Below are 20,948 nucleotides of genomic sequence, written 5' to 3' on the forward strand. Positions count from 1 at the left end.
GGATTGATGGAAGTAAAAAAAAAATGAATAAGATGTAAAAGTATGTTTAATTACTGTTGAAAATTATATGTTAAAAAACTAATTAAAAAATTATATATATATAAAAAGTTGTGAGTTGACTGTATATTTTAAAACCTCTGAGTCTTTTAAACCAAACCGCCAATTTTTTAAAAAAATCTCCCAACTGCTGAAATTAACGGACCTACAGTAAATTGCTCAGGTCTTATTAATTTCAGTGGGTCTATACTCTGCATAGTTTTAACACTGGATGCAATTCACTGGTAAGAAACAAGGCAGTTTATCATTTGCCAGGAAGGCTGGGGGCGGGGAAATCACAAGGCCAGAATAACCCACAGTACCAAACTCACCTGCCCCAGCAGCTGCTACGGTGGCAGGGGAGGCCCCCGCCAGACGCAGCTGGTTCTGCAGGGAGAAGTCGATGTTGTACCACTCGGAGGTCCTGTCCACAGGCTTGGGGGGCATCACCAGGTTGGGGTTCTCACGGACATCCAGGATCTGCGAGAAGGAAGGGCAGGAAGGGGCGATGGATTCACAGAGCCAGAAGAAGAGTGGGGGAAAAGCCTATTCAGGTCAAAGGCAGCTACGGGAACGGGAAACACAGGAGCTCATCCGCATCCTGCTAGGGCCCACTTTGAACAGTCATGGTTTCCCCAAAGGATTCTGGGAAACGTTCGTTAAGGGTGCGGAGAGTTGACCCCTATTCCTCTCGAAGAGCTACAGATCTCAGAGTGGTTAATCAGCTACTGGGAATTGTAACTGTGAGGGGTTAAATCAACTTCATATAGGATTTTAGCTTCTCACTTTTGGCCCATCAGGGGCCAAGTGGAGTCCCACAGCATGAAATATGATAATAATAATATTTTTTTAAACATACAGTGGTACCTCGGGTTAAGTACTTAATTCGTTCTGGAGGTCCGTTCTTAACCTGAAACTGTTCTTAACCTGAAGCACCACTTTAGCTAATGGGGCCTCCTGCTGCTGCTGCACCGCCGCCACACGATTTCTGTTCTCATCTTGAAGCAAAGTTCTTAACCCGAGGTAATATTTCTGGGTTAGCGGAGTCTGTAACCTGAAGCGTCTGTAACCTGAAGCGTATGTAACCCGAGGTACCACTGTATACATATATATATACACACACACACACATATATATATATACCCCGCCCATTTGGATGGGTTTTCCAGCCACTCTGGGCGGCTCCAAACAGATTATTAAAAACTTCCCTAAACAGGGCTGCCTTCAGATGTCTTCTAAAAGTCAGATAGTTGTTTGTTTCCTTGACATCTGATGGGAGGGCATTCCACAGGGCAGGTGCCACTACCGAGAAGGCCCTCTGCCTGGTTCCCTGTAACCTCACAGTGAGGGAACCGCCAGAAGGCCCTCGGAGCTGGACCTCAGGGTCTGGGCTGAATGATGGGGATGAAGATGCTCCTTCAAGTAAGATGTTGATCCCCTTTTCTTACGCGCCCCCCATCCCAACTCCCAGGCCCTTCTGTCAGCAAGGACCCCCCTGGCCTCACCTCAATGTCTGTCAGAAAGTGCACGGCCTCAGGTAAAGTGACCAAGCGGTTCTTGTTCAAAACCAACTTCCTGAGCTTGACACACCTGTGGAGAGAAAAAGAGGTGCTTACTGTCTCCCTTTGAACCAGTTAAGTCATATGGGGAAGGGCCATAGTTCAGTGGTAGAGCATCGGCCTTGCATGCAGACTGTTCCAGGTTCGAATCCCCAGCATCTCCAGGTAGGCCCAGGATGGAGCCCTACTCAAAACCGAACACGGCAATAATTCCGGCATCTGGCAAATAACATAAGGGCAGCCTGTCAGATCAGGCCAATGGGGCCATGTTCTCAAAGGGCCAAGCAAGCAGGATTTGGGCACCAGATCCCTCTACCCTCGTGCGGTTTCCGACAAATGGTACCCAGAAGAATTGCTGCCTTTAATTGTGGAGGCAGAGCTTAGCCATTGAGGCTCATAGCCATTGATAGCGTTCTCCTCCATGAATTTGCCCAATCCTCTTTTAAAGCCATCCAAGTTGGCGGCCGTCTCCAGTGGCAGTGAGTTCCATAGTTTAACTCTGCGCTATGTGACGGAGGACATTCTGGTCTGGCCTGAATGGACATCCATTGGATGTCCACAAACTCTAGTGTTACGGGGGCGAAAAAGTCTCTCCATCCACTCTCCAATGCCATGCATAATTGTACAAAGGGCAATCATATCAGCTCTTTGATGCCTTGACCCTAAACTATCTTCCCTCCGGGGAGCTCAAGGTAGTGTATGTTGTTCTCCCACCCTTCCCTCCACTAACAACAGCCCTGTGAGGTAGGCTAGGCTCTGAGAGTATGTGTTAACTGGCCGAACGTCACCCAGCAAACATCATGACCAAGGGAGGGACTTCAACCCTGGTCTTTGAGGCCTGAGGTCCAACACTCTAAGCATTACCCCACCACTGGCTCTCAATCCAGGCTTTAAAACCACTTAACCTTTTAAGCCTCTGAGACTCAGACAAAACTGCCCTTCCTATTTATCATATTTTATCAACTGTTATTTGCTGGGGCGGGGGATCCAATGTGGCGGTCTTTCGCTTTTATTGCTCAGCTCCTTGAGAGAAGCATGTGTTGAAGGCTGCGCGACAGAAATTGAATAAAGGAAAATAAATATTAGAGGCTTGCCCCAAAATTGATGAATTACAAGCTTTGGGTTCATAGGTAGGTAGAAAGAGACATTACAGTGGTACCTCTACCTATGAACGCTGTTCGTACCCCGGAAAGTTGGTAAGCACAGCACTGCTTCTGCACATGCGCAAAGTGCGATAGTGCGCTTCTGCACATGCGCAGAGTGCGCGGATCGCTTCTGCACGTGCAGTGAACCTGGAAGTAAACACTTCCGGGTTTGCCACGTTCGTAACCTGAAAAGCCGCAACATGAGGCAAACGTAACACAAGGCATGACTGTAATTGTTTCCAAGGTAGCGGCAGAACAGTGCTGATTTACAGGAATCGTCTCAGCCTGGAAGCACATCGGCCAATGGCACATAAAACCATGTCTGTGTGCACAGCCAACCATGCAGATAGTCCTCTGGGAGGAAATACTGTGCCTCAAGGCCACTTGGAGGAGGCCTTGGCATACCTGCAGAGGCTTTCTGGAATCAGTTCCAAGTTGTTGTTTGCAGCCATGAATTCCTCCAGGGAGACCAGCTTCCCGATCCCCGAAGGAATGCCGTCAAAGTCCAGCTTGTTGGAGTTCAGGTAGAGTTTCTTGAGCTTGGTCAGCTTACAGATGGCCGACTAGGGTGGAAACACATGCAAAGAGTCAAGCAGAGCAAGGGAGATTTGCTCATGAATTCATTTGCTGACTCATTCATTAACTCGCTCATTTTAAACACTGATTTTCTGCAAGGTTGGGCACTTAAAAGAGTTTGGTGCCCCCATATATATATCTAATTCAAAATATAAACAGTAGTAAATCCCAAATAAAAGTTTATTTTTCAAAATGAAACAAAACCTAGAGTAAGATGGAAAATAATGTTTATTTTTGTATACATCCACTTCATTTATATTTGAAAAATGCTCTCCTACTTTTTTCTAATTGCAAAATCTTAAATCAGATCCTCAAAACTAATCTTACGTCATGGGTAGGCAAACTAAGGCCCGGGGGCTGGATTCGGCCCAATCGCCTTCTAAATCCGGCCCGTGGACAGTCTGAGATCACCGTGATTTTACATGAGTAGAATGTGTCCTTTTATTTAAAAGCATCTCTGGGTTAATTGTGGGGCCTGCCTGGTGTTTTTACATGAGTAGAATGTGTCCTTTTCTTTAAAATGCATCTCTGGGTTATTTGTGGGGCATAGGAATTTGCTCTCCCCGCCCCCAAATATAGTCTGGCCCCCCACAAGGTCTGAGGGACAGTGAACCGGCCCCCTGCTGGAAAAGTTTGCTGACCCGTCTTACGTAATACACCTCCGTATATACTTAGAACAGATAAGGCAACCAGCCCGCCTTGTTGCACAGCTGTTCTGTTGGGATTTTTAACATACTTCAACTGAGAAAAGGAACGTCTGGCCGTTAATGACCGCTGATGTTAAAAATCCAGAAATGGAAAGTTTCTGTGGTTCCGCCCCTTCACTTGATGCCCTAAGCATGGTCTTATTTTGCATAATGGTTAATCCAGCCCTGCACAGACTCTCCCTGCTCAATAAGCCCTGTTGCCTCTTCAGCTTCCAACACCTCTTCCCCATCTTCTCCCTCTCACCATTCGTTGCCATACCACCGCCAGTCCCCAGGCTCTGAGCCTTCTTCCCTTGGAGGGGTTCCCCAGCTGGCTCCTCCCACCATCCCTCTGTGTCCAACCAGTCCGTGACAATCAGAATGCCCTCCCGGCTAAAATATGAGACACCTCCATCAGTATTGGCATACCGCCGGCTCCTGAAGACACATCTGTTTAGGCAAGCATGTCTTCCTGATCTAATTATTCGGATTGCTTTTTCAGCTTCTTCAATTGCTATGCTTTTTAAGTGGCTGCCACAGACTCCCAGCTCACTAAGCCCTGTTGCCCCTTCAACTTCCGAAAACTCCTCCTCACAGTCTTCTCCCTTGTCTGCCTCTGACCACTCATCGTTGCCCCTCCATCACCGATCCCCTGGGCTCTGAGCCTTCTTCCCTTGTGGATCCCCAGCTGGTTCCTCCTGTAGTGATCAGGTGGGATTGCTATGAGGAATTATAAAAAATATGGAGCAAGACATTTGTGTCCGCGATGAAAGCATTGCGTTGACTAGGTTTGAGCCATTTTGATATGATTTCTGATCAATCCACGCCTCTGCATCCCTGTCCTATTTCTCTACACCTGACAGGCACGTATAAGCATTCTGAAACACAGACCAGTGGCTTCATCAGGCATCCTCAGTACATAAAGACAGTAGGTTACTTTGATCTTTAGACAGATCTAAGGGCCAGGAAGAGAGTTCACAAGGAGATGGTAAATACTGTTTACTGCAGTTTATGACCTCCGGGTTTCCTAAAAGCATTGCTTCCTATTTTATTTACTCTGGACTATTATGCATGTTCAAGTAGGAAATAGTTTCTTTGTGGTTAAAAGAATTTCTTCTGATCTAACTTTGTCCCCACGTGGGGTTTTTTGAAATGCTCTGAGGAAGTCTGATTGGTTCTTACAAACACTGTGTAAAAAGTTCTTTTGTGAATAAAACGACCTGGGCCGAGGGGTGGAGAGGATTATTATTATTGGCACCCCTCCCAGAGTCTTGCTGGTCAAGCCTCGTGGCTATTCTATTAATCAGAGTCCAATCCTTCCTTTGCTGTGAGAACGCCACATCCTCCCACCATTCCTCTGCGGCCAACCAGTAGCATGGCAGAGCTGGTGTCCCAGTTACCTGGATGGGGAACACCACCTACCGGCAGGGAGGTAAGCTGGTTCCTGGACAGATTGAGGGTCTCCAGCTGGCACCACTGGTCAATGCAGAGGGAAAGCTCTCCAATTTGGTTGCTGCTGAGATTGAGGCGCCGTATGTTGGACAGGGTGTAGAGACACTCGGGGACGCGGGTCAGGTCATTACAGGAGAGGTCCACATCTGAGCGTAAGAGGAGGAAAGAATGAAAGTGAGGCAGAGTCAGAGTTCAACAAGGGTGGGTTCTGGATGCAACCCGCGTGGGCTACAGGGTCCCAGAGGAGCCTCCCCATAACCTGGTGCCCTCCAACAATTCTCTGCACCCATAACACAGTACAGCTCCCAGAATCCTTTGCAGGAAGTCAAGCCTGCTCAAAGTGATAACTAGTGCTCTAAATTGGTTTGGTGTGAATGTGGCCCCAGTCTATGAATTTAATTCAGGAACATATACGTTTCTTTAGTGGTGCAACCCTAGGCATGTCTACCAAAAACAATCCCATCAAGTAGTAGTAGTAGTAGTAGTAGTAGTAGTAGTAATTATTATTATTATTATTATTATTATTATTATTATTATTATTATAAATTATTTGTACCCTGCCCATCTGGCTGGGTTTCCCCAGCCACTCTGGGTGCCTCCCAACAAAGTACAGTCATACCTTGGGTTGAAGTTGCTTCAGGTTGAGCGTTTTTGGGTTGCGCTCTACGGCAACCCGGAAGTAATGGAACGTGTTACTTCCGGGTTTCGCCACTTGCGCATGCACAGACTGTCAAAATGACATCACGCACATACGCAGAAGCGGAGAATCGCGACCCACGCACGCGCAGACGCGGGTTGCGTTTGCTTCAGGATGCGAACGGGGCTCCGGAACAGATCCCATTCGTATCCAGAGGTACCACTTATTAAAAATGCGGTAAAACATCAAACATTAAAAACTTCCCTAAACAGGGCTGCCTTCAGATGTCTTCTAAAAATCAGATAGTTGTTTATTTCCTTGACATCTGGTGGGAGGGCGTTCCACAGGGCGGGCGCCACCACCGAGAAGGCCCTCTGCCTGGTTCCCTGTAACCTCACTTCTCGCAGGGAGGGAACCGCCAGAAGGCCCTCAGAGCTGGACCTCAGGGTCTGGGCAGAACGATAGGGGTGGAGACGCTCCTTCAGGTAGTTCCATGAGACTTACTTCCAGGGAAACATGCAGAGACCTACAGCCTCGGGTTCTCCTTTGCAGGCTGCTCAATGCACGGAGCTGAGCCCATTCATACATTTCCTCTGGAATCATACCTGCGAGATTCGACAAGCCTTCCAAGCTTGTGGGAAGGTTGCTCTGGGTCCGTTGTGTGTTCCTGAGGTGGAGCGTCTGCAAGGCCACCATTGCTGGGAGTTGCCTTCAGTTGAAAGAGAGGAGGAATGAGGACAATGACAAGATGAAACCCTGAAGGATTATCAGGTGTTCCCCATTCCTGCCTTAAAAAACTAAAATTTATTGTGGCATAAGCTTTTTGTGGACTAGGGGCCACTTCCTTAAATGCAAGATGGGGCTGTCGTCTCCCACGTATCTAGGTGCAAACTGACAGGCATGCATTTTGAAAAAATAAAATAAAATAATCTTTTTTAGAGGAAAATATTCCTTTGAATTGTATACCTATTATATGGAAGCTGACAACCAGACAACAAAAATGGATCCTACAGCCAGCAGACTGGTATTGATGAACTGGAAGAACAAAAATATGCTCCCTTTAATCAATGGACTGAAGACAACTCTTGCAACAGACTTTGCTTGGATAAATATACTGATATTTGGAGAGAGCATAAGTAGGTTATTAATATCATATACCGTACTTTTCCATGTATAAAACTAGATTTTTTCCCTAAAAATTCATGTTAAAAATTGGGGGTCGTCTTATACTTGGGCAGTGCATAGGGTGGACATTTTATAGGTTGCTGCTGTAGCTGTCAGTGGCTACTGTGCGTGTTATTGGTTGCTGCGTCAAGAGTGGTGATTTGCTGATGCTGCGGCAAATGGGGTGGGCGATTTGCAGCTTCTGCCGGCGAGGGGACAGACAAGAGGCTGATTTTGTGAGCGATTTTTGGTATTCCTCCCTAAATAAAGCTCAACATCTTTGTGCCCCCTCTCCCCCATTTTCTTAAATTTGAGTCCCCCAAAATAGGGGGCGTCTTATACATGGGGATGTGTTATACATGGAAAAGTACGGTATTAGCATATATGACAATCATATCTATATCAGCATATATTGCAGTCTCTCTCTCTTTTTTCCACTTTATTTTGTTCAACTGAAAAAAACACCTTTTGTTTTATTATAAAGGCATGCATTTCACAAAGTTAGGAAGTGTGAAGGGAAGCCGTGGGTGGGGAGGGGCCCCTCCTCAGCCTTGGGGTACAAGCTCTGCCCTGCATAAGTCTCAGAGGTTTTGAGGTCAGCTCCGATTACACGGTGAAAATGGAAGGCACTCTGTACAATCTCAGAGGTAGTCTCTTCTTTTTCACATGCAGAGGAGCAAAATGGAGCTAGGTGAGGCCTCACTGGTCTCTTTCAATTTAATACAGCCCACCACCACCAAAAAAACAAAAGCTGGCTCAAGGGGCTGTAGGGTCTTCTTTTTCGAAAGAAAAGCCTGAAAAGTACCACCTGTTGGGATCACAAAACAAGGCAAAGGCCTTCCAAGATTGGATGGATCTGTGGCACAGATTTTGACATGTGTCCTCCTCTGGTTTATAATAATAATAATAATAATAATAATAATAATAATAATAATAATTTATTTGTACCCCTCACATCTGGCTGGGTTTCCCCAGCGACTCTGGGCGGCTTCCAACAAGGATTAAAAATACATCAAAATGTCAGACATTAAGAACTTCCCTGAACAGGGCTGCCTTCAGATGTCTTCTAAATGTCAGGTAGTTGTTTATCTCTTTGACATCTGATGGGAGGGCGTTCCACAGGGCAGGCACCATCACTGAGAAGGCCCTCTGCCTGGTTCCCTGTAACTTGGCTTCTCGCAAGAAGGGAACCGCCAGAAGGCCCTCGGCACTGGACCTCAGTGTCGAGGTAGAACATGGGGGTGGAGACGCTCCTTCAGGTATACTGGACCGAGGCTGTTTAGGGCTTTAAAGGTCAACACCAACACTTTGAATTGTGCTCGGAAACGTACTGGGAGCCAGTGTAGGTCTTTCAAGACCGGTGTTATATGGTCCCGGCGGCCACTCCCAGTCACCAGTCTAGCTGCCGCATTCTGGATTAGTTGCAGTTTCCAGGTCACCTTCAAAGGTAGCCCCACACAGAGCGCATTGCAGTAGTCCAAGCGGGAGATAACTAGAGCATGCACCAGTCTGGTGAGACAGTCTGCGGGCAAGTGGAAAGTATACACCCTGGTGTGCCTGAGCTTTGCTCCCTCCCTGCCCCAATCACACTTTCCCATCTACATTCCCAACCATGAGAACTAGCACCTTTGCGTTTTGAAAAGCGCCAAAGGAAACCTGACAGCTCCAAGGTGCTAAAAGCCTGTCCCTCCAACCCCAGTTCCTTTGCTCGAACACACAGCAAAATGAGCGCGACTGCAGCCGCGGAAAGACTGCAGAACGCCTGCTCTCGCTCTCCTGCTCCCCTTCCCCAGCTCCCAGCCGCCTCACCTGAGCTGCGCATGCAGTAGAGGGTTGTTATTCAAAATCAAGGTCTGCAGGTGCACCAGGCGCCTCATCTGGGGGGGAAGGCTCTCCAGTTTGTTGTCGCTCAAATCCAGGTAGAGCAGGTCTGTCAGGTTGATGAACAGCTGGTTGGGGATGTTGTCGATGCTGCAGGGAGAAAGGGAGAGGGATGACACACCTTGTCAGGCAGGTTCCAGCAAGGAAGCTTAACCACAGCTGGAGATTGGAGAGATCAAGGGTGGGCTGGAGGGTACCCCATTTCGCACCAGGCCTTCGCATCTGAACAAGAAGCTCAAAATGGACAGCTATGATTATATCACTGCCACCTTATCACGGAGGGAGAATCTGCAGCCCTCCAGACGTAGCTGCAAGCCACCTGCCATCATCCCCAGCCACTGGCCATATTGGCGGGGGCTTATGGGACTTGGGTCCCATTCATAAGGGCAACCGGTTTAGTCACTGCTCGCTAGGATTATATTCTTGCAACTTTTAATTCAGCAAAATAAGCAGGAAACTCTGGGGTGAAACAACAGAAATATTCTCCATTAGAATACATTGGCTAAAACTAGTACAGTGGTACCTCGGGTTACAGACGCTTCAGGTTACAGACTCTGCTAACCCAGAAATAGTACATCGGATTAAGAACTTTGCTTCAGGTTGCGAACAGAAATCGCGCAGCGGCGTCACGGCAGCAGCGGGAGGCCCCATTAGCTAAAGTGGTACCTCAGGTTAAGAACAGTTTCAGGTTAAGAACAGACCAACAGAACGAATTAAGTACTTAACCCGAGGTACCACTGTACTAAACTCCTAGATCAGGCATAGGCAAACTCCCGCCCTCCTGATGTTTTGGGACTACAATTCCCATCATCCCTAGCTAACAGGACCAGTGGTCAGGGGTGATGGGAATTGTAGTCCCAAACATCTGGAGGGCTAGAGTTTGCCTATGCCTGTCCTCGATTTTCAATAGTTAGTTAGCTCTCCAAACTCCAACAATGAACTTACTCAGCGCTCTTGGAAAACCAATACAAGTTTCACCTTAAGGGCGGGCAAATCCCTCCAACACCCATTTCTGGATCTGCTATTAGTGTGGTTTCTGTGGCCAAACTGCCACACTCGCTTTTTGTAGGCTTTTCAGAATAGTTAGGGATTCCTTCACTCTTCAGATCAAGGTGTGCATTTATTTGCTGCCTGATTTCATTGTAATTTTGCTGTCTGAAGCAGCATTTATCTACAGTGGTACCTTGGGTTACAGATGCTTCAGGTTATGCACTTTCGGGTTGTGCACTGCGCCGAACCTGGAAGTACCAGAACGGGTTACTTCTGGGTTTTGGCGCACGTGCAGAAACACTAAATCATGCTTTGCACATGCGCAGAAGCGCTGAATGACCCGCATGTGCGCAGATGCGGAGCTGCAGGTTGCGAATGTGCCTCCTGCACAGATCAAATTCGCAACCCGAGGTTCTACTGTATTTGGTTCCCTTCATTATAAACAAAGCTTTCTTTCTCCCCCCTCCCTTTTCTTGTGGGCATGAGACTAATTTAATGGAATATGCAGAAATGGCGAGACTGACGGGAAAGATCAGAAACCAGGAAGATCAAGCATTCCTAAAAGATTGGAATAACTTTTTTATATACTTAAAAAACCACTGTAGACAGTTAAAATCATTGGCAGGGATACAATGACATTTATAATGTGAAATGAACTTTGGTAACTGCGATTATATAACAGATGGACAACGGTAAAAGATGCAGGGAAAAAAGAAGAAAAGAAAACTTTCTTTGAAAATGGAACCCATGGAGGGAAGGGAGGAGGTCTGAAGGTTTGAAAGAACCTTTTTATTTTAATGTATTGGAATGGTTAAAGTTGTTATGTACAAATTCATGTAAAACCAATAAAAAAAGTATATATGTGTGTGTGTGTGTATTTTTTTCACTCCATAGGGCGCACCGGACCATAGGGCGCACCTAGTTTTTAGGGGGGGAAATAAAGAAAAAAACTTATCCCCCTCCCCAGCCCCACAGAGCAAAGAAGCCAAGACAGCCAGCGGGATCCATCCCGCTGTCTGTCTTGGCTTCCTCTTTAGCCACACACAACTGGGAGAGGCTATGCGCGGCTTCGTTTTTAGTCGCGGGGCTGGGAGGGGGGAAGCCTGAGCTTCCCCCGACCCCAGCACAGGTCCGGGAGCGGAGGCAAGGTTGCACAGCCTTGCCACCGCTCCTGGAGCTTGCGGGCTGGGGGAGCGCTCCGAAGGCTTGCGGATAGCTGCCTGAAGCCCGGGGTGCGCAGCCCGGAACTCCCGCCACGCTCCAAAGGCTTGTGGATAGCTTCTTGAAGCCTGGAGAGCAAGAGGGGTCGGTGCGCACCGACCCCTTTCGCTCTCCAGACTTCAGCGAAAGCCTGCATTCGCTCCATTGGATGCACACACATTTCCCCTTCATTTTTGGAGGGGAAAAAGTGCGTCCTATGGAGCGAAAAATACGGTATGTATAAAAGAGACTAAGGGAAAATGCATATTCATAGCAGACACACGTCATAACTCTAGCAAAAGATCCTGAACATCTTGGTAGCATGCGTATGAATACGTGTGAGTGCTGGACACACATGTTGGTTTAGACACATAGTTTGTCACACCAGTTACTGGAAACCAGAGTTATTTAGGGGGGTGGGGCAGGGGATGTACTTTGCTCTCAGGTTCTGCTTGTTTCCCAGGGGCATCCGGTTGGCCACTGTGAGAAGAGGAAGCTGGACTAGATGGGCCACGGGCCTGATCCACCAGGTTACTCTTATGTTCTTAACACCCCCATTTTATAGAAATGTGAACCAACCACTCCCAAAACACTCGGCCCTCCTGGGAAGACCCAAATGTTTTCTGCCCATTTTCCAGGGAGGAAATTCACCCCCAAACTTACCTGTTATGTTTCAGGTTCAGCACAAGCATGTTTTTGGCGTTCTCAAGCTCCCGGGGACACTCCGTCAGCTGGTTGTAGCTCAGGTCCTAAGACAAAACAAGGAGAGATGAATCAAAGGAGGACATCTGCATCTGGGCTGACCCCCCAGGGGTGAGAAGATTTGAATAGTAATTCATAAATAAGCTTGCAATTAGCAAGATAGGTGGCGACTCACAAACTGCATCAATCAAGCATTATTATTATTATCAATCAATCAATCAATCAATCAATCGGGGTCTCTGCCATGGGAGCATATTTACCCAGTGCTTTTCCAGCTGCACTGGCTCCCGGTGGAGTACAGGGTCAGATTTAAGGTGCTGATTTTGACCTTTAAAGCTCTTCACAGCCTAGGACCCTCGTACCTACGGGGCCGCCTCACCCGGTATGCCCCACGGAGAGCCTCAAGGTCCATAAACAGCAACACCCTAGTGGTCCCGGGCCCTAAGGAAGTTAGATTGGCTTCAACCAGAGCCAGGGCCTTTTCAACTCTGGCTCCGGCTTGGTGGAACGCTCTGCCTCATGAGACCAGGGCCCTGCAGGATCTGATTTCTTTCCGCAGGGCCTGTAAGACAGAGTTGTTCTGCCTGGCCTTTGGCTTGGAGCCAATTTGATTCCCTCCCCCTCTTTCTTTTTTCTTTTTCCTTTCTCCTCCTGTGATGAGGCTGCATTTTAATATTTTAATGTTTCAATATTTTAATGTTGTATTTTAATCTTGTTTTTAAGTTGTATTCATTCAACTTGTTTTTATTATTGCTTGTTAGCCGCCTTGAGCCCGGCCTTGGCTGGGGAGGGCGGGGTATAAATAATAATAATAAATCATCATCATCATCATCATCATCATCTTCCTTGATCTAAAGAGCTCAAGGAAAGCAAACCCCTTGCTTTTTGCAATGGCCTCAAGTTCTTCCCACGCAGCTAGGAGCCAATCCTGAGTGTCCAACTCGCCTCTTCTCACTTTGATTGGCTTCAATCGGCACAAAGGGAAGAAGACGTCTTCTCAGTGGCTAAAACGCAGAGACCCGTCTGCAGAAATAGTAATGGGTCTTCGACCCCCTGTGACCCCAAACCGTTACACCAATGTGCCCATCGCAGCCACGGAGCAATTGGGCCCAAACATACCAACACAGAGAGGTCGTCGAGCTGGAAGATGTCATCAGGAACCCCAGAGTTCTTCAGGCAGTTGGCACGAGCAACAATGGCCTAGAGGAATGTCGAAAGAGGTCAGGAAGAAATAACAAGGATACAAGTATTATATTTACAACACCTGAACCAGACCACCAAGTCTATCACTCCGAATAAAAGATATCGGCTTCACGGACCACATTTACCATACTTACTGAGCCTAACTTGGTCTCCCCCTAACAAATGCACGTCATCGCTCGATTTTCTAACAATACCCAAGTACCAAAGAGCATTTTGTTGTCCCATTTTTAACATTATAGGTGCGCAGATTTGCTAAAAGCTCCCTTCAAGGAGAGGTGCTGTCCTTGCAATCGGTCTCAGGGTCGTGGGTTTGAACCCCACATTGGGCGAAAGACTCCCACATCGCTTCGACTAGGTCCTTTCCAACTCTACAATTCTATGATTCTATGCGTCTTTCTGCTGTAAATCCTAACAGGGGCCTGGGGAATGCATAGGGCAGTTTCCTGGCCACTTTTTAGAGACCCTTTGGGGCCCAGAGGGGCTGTGGTGACCCAGTCAGATGGGTGAGGTACAAATAAAAAGTATGACGATACAGTGGACGCTCGGGTTGTGAACGTGATCCGTGAGGGATGCACGTTCACAACCAACAGCATTAGCAACCCGCGTCTGTGCACGTGCGTGTTGCGGTTCGGCGCTTCTGCACATGCGCAAAGAGCGATTTCGCGCTTCTGCGCATGCGCGACCGCCGAAACCCGGAATTAACCCGTTCCGGTACTTCCGGGTTTCAGCGGTCCACAACCTGAAGAAACGCAACCTGAAGCGTCTGTAACCCGAGGTATGACTGTACTCATCTTCCTTGAGGATCGGCGGGTCTGTTAAATCCATTACTGAACAGATGGCAATATATCTGAGCGTTGCAATATCTCTTAGACCTGCTACGGCCGCTAGCTCTAAAAGGGGATGGACAAATTCACAGAGGACAAGGCTCTCAATGGCTACTACAGCCTTCAATATTGGAGGCAGCAATGCTTTTAAGACCAGCTGCAGGTGGAAAGAGTTTTGCTCTTGTGATCGAGTTCTACCTATGAGTTTCCCACAGGCATTTGGTTGGCTGCCTTGAGAACAGGACGCTGGACTGCGTGGGCCTTAGGCCAGATCCAGCAGGCTCATCGTACGTTCTTAACTTGCCCCTTTTGTTCTTCCGAGGCCGCAATTAAGAGGTGGTTTGTGGGGGGGGGGGTTGTATTTGAATGGCTGGCTAACGGTTACAGACATTTGACAGGACCGAAACCAGAGCCATCAGAGAGGAGAAGATGAATACAGTCATAACTCGGATTGAAGTAGCTTCAAGTTAAGTATAGTGGTACCTCAGGTTAAGTACTTAATTCGTTCCGGAGGTCCGTTCTTAACCTGAAACTGTTCTTAACCTGAAGCACCACTTTAGCTAATGGGGCCTCCCGCTGCCGCTGCACCACTACTGCACAATTTCTGTTCTCATCCTGAAGCAAAGTTCTTAACCCGAGGTACTATTTCTGGGTTAGCAGAGTATGTAACCTGAAGCGTATGTAACCTGAAGCATCTGTAACCTGAGGTACCACTGTATTTTCGGGTTGTGCTCTGTGGCGACCCGGAAGTAATGGAGCACATTACTTCCAGGTTTCGCTGCTCATGCATGCGCAGACGCCCAAAAGGACGTCACGCGCATGCATGGAAGCAGCGAAACGCGAACCGCGCACGCGCAGTCGCATGTTACGTTTACTTCAGGATGCGAATGGGGCTCCGGAACGGATCCCTTTCCTATCCAGAGGTACCACTGTACGAGGAGCAGGCCAGCTGCAATGTTCTGAGCTAGCAGGGCTTCTGAGCAACAAACACGAGGATTTCAAAAAGCATTCGGAATTTTACCCGGAGGCAAGGTAGGCCGGAGAGTTCTCCGTGGAGAGTGGTGAGGCTGTTGTGGCTCACGGAGAGATGTTCCTGTTTGGAAAGAAAGAAAGAAAGCACAACAGGTGAGGTTTGTGGACTTGCCTTCCTTGGAAGTTTTTGAGCTGAGGTTGGGTGGCCATTTGTCATGGAGGATCTAGTTGAGATTCCTGCATTGCAGGGGTGGGTGGGTGTGGTTGGACTAGATGACATTTGGTGGTCCCTCCCAACTCTACAATTTGCTGCAATTGTTCAGCTGAAGAAATGAACCTGTACTGCCAATTCTCGTAGTAGACCAGTATGAAGTAAGCAGCACATAAGTGGCACACAAAACACTACCAAACCATTCGACTTCGTTTGATCAAACTTACCTTTGTGGAGATCTACAGGAGCCTGGCTAAAGGACCTTTAAAGACTGAATCTTCCTTTTGGACACAATTTGAATGAGTTTTTTTTGTTTGTGGCTTCTGTAGTGGATCTTGTACCTTGTTCTCTCAATTTTTGGATTATTAATATAAGATTTAGAACGTAGAATGGTTTGGTAGCGTTTTGTGTGCTGCAGTTGTTCAGCTGGCTGTGAACAGACACAGGGACTGCATTCAAGCATTGTGTGAACTGTCAAAAACATAAATAAACGCCACATAAGAAGAAGGCATGCACAATTCCCAGGTGGCCCCCTACTCAGACCCAGACCTGCTTTGCATTTGGCAAAGTCCCCCGTGTGGGGTCTCCATACCCTTGTTCCTTGAGCAACGAAACCTGAGCCCAAAGCCTTGTCCTTCCAACCTTGCACATTTGGCGCACATTTTCCCTTTTCTGAAACGGAAAGAGCAACCCACCCGTTTTAGCTGCTCTCGCCTCCCCTTCCCTTTTCCTAGCTCTGCCTGGGTTCCCCAACCCCTCTCGAGAAATTCCCAATGCTCCCCAGTCAGCAGAAAAGCCCCATCCATTCCTGAGCTGCCGGCCAGGGCAAGCTCCTCACCAGCTTTTGGAGGGAAGACAGCTCCTCAGGGAGGTAGCAGAGGCCAGTGCGGTTCAGCTTCAGCCATCGCAAGCTGGTCATCGACTTGACGTGCTCCGGAAAATAACCGCCCTGTAGGAAGGGAGGGGGGACACACAGGAGACAGAGACTTAGTTATGCTCTAGAACAGGGACTCCTGATCTCAAGGTTGTGGGTTCGAATCCCACGTTGGGCAAAAAGATCCCAGCATTGCAGGGGTTGGACTAGATCAGGGGTCGGCAAACTACGGCCTGTGAGCTGGATATGGCCCAAGGGGGTCGTTAAACCACCCCTGCTGGCCCTTGCCACCTGCTCGGTCAGTCCCCGCTGGTGGAAAAGTTTGCCAACCCCTGGACTAGATGTCCCTCCAACTCTACAATTCTATAATTCCTAGGGGGAGGTGAGCCTTCGATATGTCATTATATTTGTACAGTGGTACCTCGGGTTACATACGCTTCAAGTTACATATGCTTCAGGTTACACAGTCCACTAAGCCAAAAACAGTGCTTCAGGTTAAGAACTTTGCTTCAGGATAAGAACAGAAATCGGGCTCCGGCGGCGCAGCGGCAGCAGGAGGCCCCATTAGCTAAAGTGGTGCTTCAGGTTAAGAACAGTTTCAGGTTAAGAATGGACCTCCAGAACAAATTAAGTACTTAACCCGAGGTACCACTGTATTTCCAGTTTGATTTGGTAAACCTCCCCTGGAAAGGCTGATGTTTGATGCAATCAGTCTGGGGAAATTAATGAGCAGACGCTTATTATTTCATCGGAACTGAGTGAAGATGGCAGCTGCCAGCAGCGAAAAGACCTTTGGATTGATTCGGCAGAAACACCAGCGTGTGAGGAGATGCTGCAAATTTATAGAGGGGAATCACAGACATAAAATCCACACAGAAACACATCATTGCTTGTTATAACTCGCTTTTGAGAACAACTCAGAGGCCGTGAAAGAAGGAAGGTTAACAACAGGAAGAATTAGAGAAACCATTGGAAATGACTATGAAAAGCATATGAGATATGAGATGTTCAGAACCCTCTGAACTTGAAGCATGGGAAGTCCTATTTAAAAAATTATAATCTGGCAGAATATTTGGATTATTTGATATGTATATGTATAATTTGGAATATTTAATGTACCGGAACGGGTTACTTCTGGGTTTCGGCGGTCGCGCACGCGCAGAAATGCTAAATCGCGCTTTGCGCATGCGAGGAGTGCCGAATCATAACCCGTGAGTGCGCAGACGCGCCGCTGCGGGTTGCGGATGTGCATCCCACACGGATCACATTCGCAACCCAAGTGTCCACAGTATATACTTCTGTGATGTTGTTCGCCTTTTCTCTAAACTATAAAATCCCAAACGCTGCAGCCGTTCCTCCTGGCTGAGTCGCTCCACACCCTTGCAAGCTTGCAACTAGGTGGTAGGGACAGTGGTTTAGATATTGAGGAGGGGGTGACAGAGATCGAAATTCTTTCCAGCACAGATCACTTGCACACTCGCTGTTCACAGGTTAGTTAGATCACGGTTTATGAGCTGGGCCTGCGTGTCACTGCAAGAACATTCTCAGCCTCCAAACCTATCTCAAAGCGAAGAAACACACCCAAAAAAACACAGCTCATTACCAAATATGACTCAAACGTTATTGCCAGCTCGAGGGCAGCCACACAAAAGTCGGGAAAGACAAACAAAACTGCAAATAGAGAAATGGAAGATGGATGGATGGAGGGGAGACAGAAAGAGTGTTCTGCAACATTTATTTTTTTTTTAATTAGCATTCTGGCTGAAAAGCTTTTGAATCGTTTTGAATCTGCACAGGCCTTTATGACAGGCAATTATTTCCCCACAATGCTCCTCTGAATTGGTTTATTTTCCTCCTCTATCCCCTTTTCCTTGGGGTAGGGCAGGGATTCTACTGTTTTTATCAATCTGCACCCGTTTCTGTCTGAAAGACAGGGTACAACTTCTTTGAATGAAATGAACAGGAACGAGACCTCGCCAATTCACAACCATCCTTCTTAATCCATTCCCTGTTTAGGGAAGTTTTTAATGACTAATAATAATAATAATAATAATAATAACTTATTATTTGTACCCCACCCATCTGACTGGGCCTCCCCAGCCACTCTGGGCAGTTTCCAACAAAGATTAAAAATACATTAACATGTCACACATTAAAAACTTCCCTAAACAGGGCTGCCTTCAGATGTCTTCTAAATGTCAGGTAGTTGTTTATCTCTTTGACATCTGGTGGGAGGGCGTTCCACAGGGTGGGTGCCACTACCGAGAAGGCCCTCTGCCTGGTTCCCTGCAATCTCACTTCTCGCAGGGAGGGAACCGCCAGAAGGTCCTCGGAGCTGGACCTCAGTGTCTGGGCTGAACGATGGGGGTGGAGACACTCCTTCAGATATACTGGGCCGAGGCCGTTTAGGGCTTTAAAGGTCAGCACCAACATTTTGAATTGTGCTCGGAAACATACTGGGAGCCGATGTATGTTTTAATGTATTTTAAATCTTTTGTTGGAAGCCACCCAGAATGGCTGGGGAAACCCAGCCAGATGGGCGGGGTATGCATGTATAAATTAATATAATATAATATAATATAATATAATATAATATAATATAATATAATATAATATAATATAAATATAATATAATATAATATAATATAATATAATATAATATAATATAATAATATATACAGTCATACTTCATGTTATGTTTGGTTCATGTTACGTTCTTTCAGGTTATGTCCCATGGCGACCCGGAAGTACCAAAACTTCCAGGTTTCGCCGCTCACGCATGTGCAGAAGCGCCAAATCACACCGTGCACCTGTGCAGATACGGCGCTTCAGGTTGCGCTCTTTTCATGTTGCGAACGGGCCTATGGAACAGATCCCGTTCGCAACCAGAGGTACCACTGTAATAATATAATATAATATAATATAATATAATATAATATAATATAACAATATATTTTTAATTGTTGTTGTTATTATTATTATGGGCTTCAGATAGCAAGGCAAGGAGAAGGTCCTCTCTCTGCTCAACAACCTGGAGAGCTGCCACTGGTCAGAGCAGACAGAAAATGGTTGGACGGCTTGCAATGAGAACCTCTTCAAATGCTCAAGCAATTACTTGTTTGCACCGATGAACCATCACAGATCAAGCCTGCCTTGACACACTGCCTCAGAACCGTGTGCTGTCTATTGATTCAGTTGATATTTACAGGTATGAGTCACCGCATTAGCAAATGGGAAGAAATCAAAGCGATGAACATGCAACTTTAAAAAAGGATGGGAACGCATAAGTAAATTGCAGGTTTTGGCCACAGGCTTCCAGTAGCATCTGGGCGGCACAGGGTTCCTCCTGCCTCTGGGATATGAAGGAGCAACTAGTCCTCTTGCCCAGGTGTTTCCTAGGGTGCTCTAACACTGGTGCAATTCACAGGTGCAAAGTACCGTATTTTTCCGTGTATAACACACCCCCATGTATAAGACTACAGTGGTACCTCGGGTTACATTGCTTCAGGTTAAATACGCTTCAGGTTACAGACTCCGCTAACCCAGAAATAGTGCTTCAGGTTAAGAACTTTGCTTCAGGATGAGAACAGAAATCGTGCTCCGGCAGCGTGGTGGCAGCCGGAGGCCCCATTAGCTAAAGTGGTGTTTCAGGTTAAGAACAGTTTCAGGTTAAGAACGGACCTCCGGAATGAATTAAGTACTTAAACCCGAGGTACCACTGTATTTTGGGGACTTCAATTTAAGAAAATGGGGGGGAGATTGCCCAGAGTTGCTGAGTTTTTTGAGGTGGGGCAGAGTTGTTGAGCTTTTTTCAGTGGGGATTGTCGCAGGTGTCGCAAAAGCCACTTATTGTCTGTCCCATCGCTGGCAGAAGACGCTGATCGCCCGACCAATAGTCGCAGCAACAGCCAATCAACACCAGCACTTGACGCAGCCACCAATAACGCGCCCAATAGTGGCTGACCATTTCCAGCTTGTGGCAGGAACCAATCCCACGTCCCCCCAGCCACTATCCGTGTATAAGATGACCCCCAATTTTTAACATGATTTTTTAAATTAAAATAACCTCATCTTATACACTGAAAAGTACGGTATTTCAGCACTGCGGATCCTGCATTCAGCAGAGGGTTCCGATCCAGCACAGGTTTTCCTATGTTGTTATAAAGCGCTAGGTGCACCGACAGCAATATGACATCGCTACGTCTAATAAAGAGGAGCCTGGATTCTCTTTTTAAAATCAAATATTCATTAGAAGAGGCAATTGTTTGCTAGTCAGTGTTGTGCAAAAATTAAGCAAGGAGGCAAGTTTTGCAAAAAGGCGACTTGTAGGCTGTAGGCAGTGTTAGAAACTCAGATATATAATCTAATCGCCAAACGGCACCTTAAACCTAGGCTACGGTTGCCGCAATGAAATGTCTCAGCGCCTTTTTTCAGTGGAATTTATTCTTATTCATTTCTATGTTGCTTTCCATTGCAAAGAACAAACCTCAAAGCAGCTGACAACGTATTAAAACCTCAAATAACACAATTCAGAATAAATCAAATTCAAGCTGCAGGGGAAATACTTCTGACATTTTGCTTTCCTCAAATGCCCACCTGGCGATCCCCCACACAATTGCAAGTGGACCTGTGCCAGTCGCAAAACGTGCCTGGCATATTTCTGACACTGGCTGTAGGAGTAGGGTTGCCACGCCGGGAACATTGCAGACCCTGAGATTTCAGGGTCCCAACCTGAGACCAAGAGGTGGACCTTGGAGACGGAGGTTAATTGGGAGAGGGGAACAGAAGAGCGCAGACCCCACCCCACCCCCACTACAACTAATCCAGAACACGGCA

At 47.1% G+C, this 20,948-nt stretch overlaps 1 protein-coding gene across 1 annotated transcript in view; it reads right to left on the reverse strand.

Annotated features, from left to right (window-relative positions):
• Positions 1-20,948, reverse strand: part of FLII (FLII actin remodeling protein) — a 56,432-nt gene that overhangs the window by 32,707 nt on the left and 2,777 nt on the right. The window contains exons 2-11 of the mRNA XM_080980939.1: positions 16,077-16,187; positions 15,077-15,148; positions 13,148-13,228; positions 11,990-12,075; positions 9,065-9,226; positions 6,697-6,800; positions 5,425-5,600; positions 3,146-3,303; positions 1,542-1,626; positions 369-516 (exon numbers count right to left, since the gene is read on the reverse strand). Of these exons, the coding sequence (XP_080837065.1) occupies positions 369-516; positions 1,542-1,626; positions 3,146-3,303; positions 5,425-5,600; positions 6,697-6,800; positions 9,065-9,226; positions 11,990-12,075; positions 13,148-13,228; positions 15,077-15,148; positions 16,077-16,187 (1,183 nt within the window). The remainder of the gene's footprint in view (positions 1-368; positions 517-1,541; positions 1,627-3,145; positions 3,304-5,424; positions 5,601-6,696; positions 6,801-9,064; positions 9,227-11,989; positions 12,076-13,147; positions 13,229-15,076; positions 15,149-16,076; positions 16,188-20,948) is intronic.

This window comes from Podarcis pityusensis (genome assembly GCF_964106645.2).
Source record: "Podarcis pityusensis genome assembly, chromosome: 14".
In the NCBI taxonomy this organism is placed as follows: domain Eukaryota; kingdom Metazoa; phylum Chordata; class Lepidosauria; order Squamata; family Lacertidae; genus Podarcis; species Podarcis pityusensis.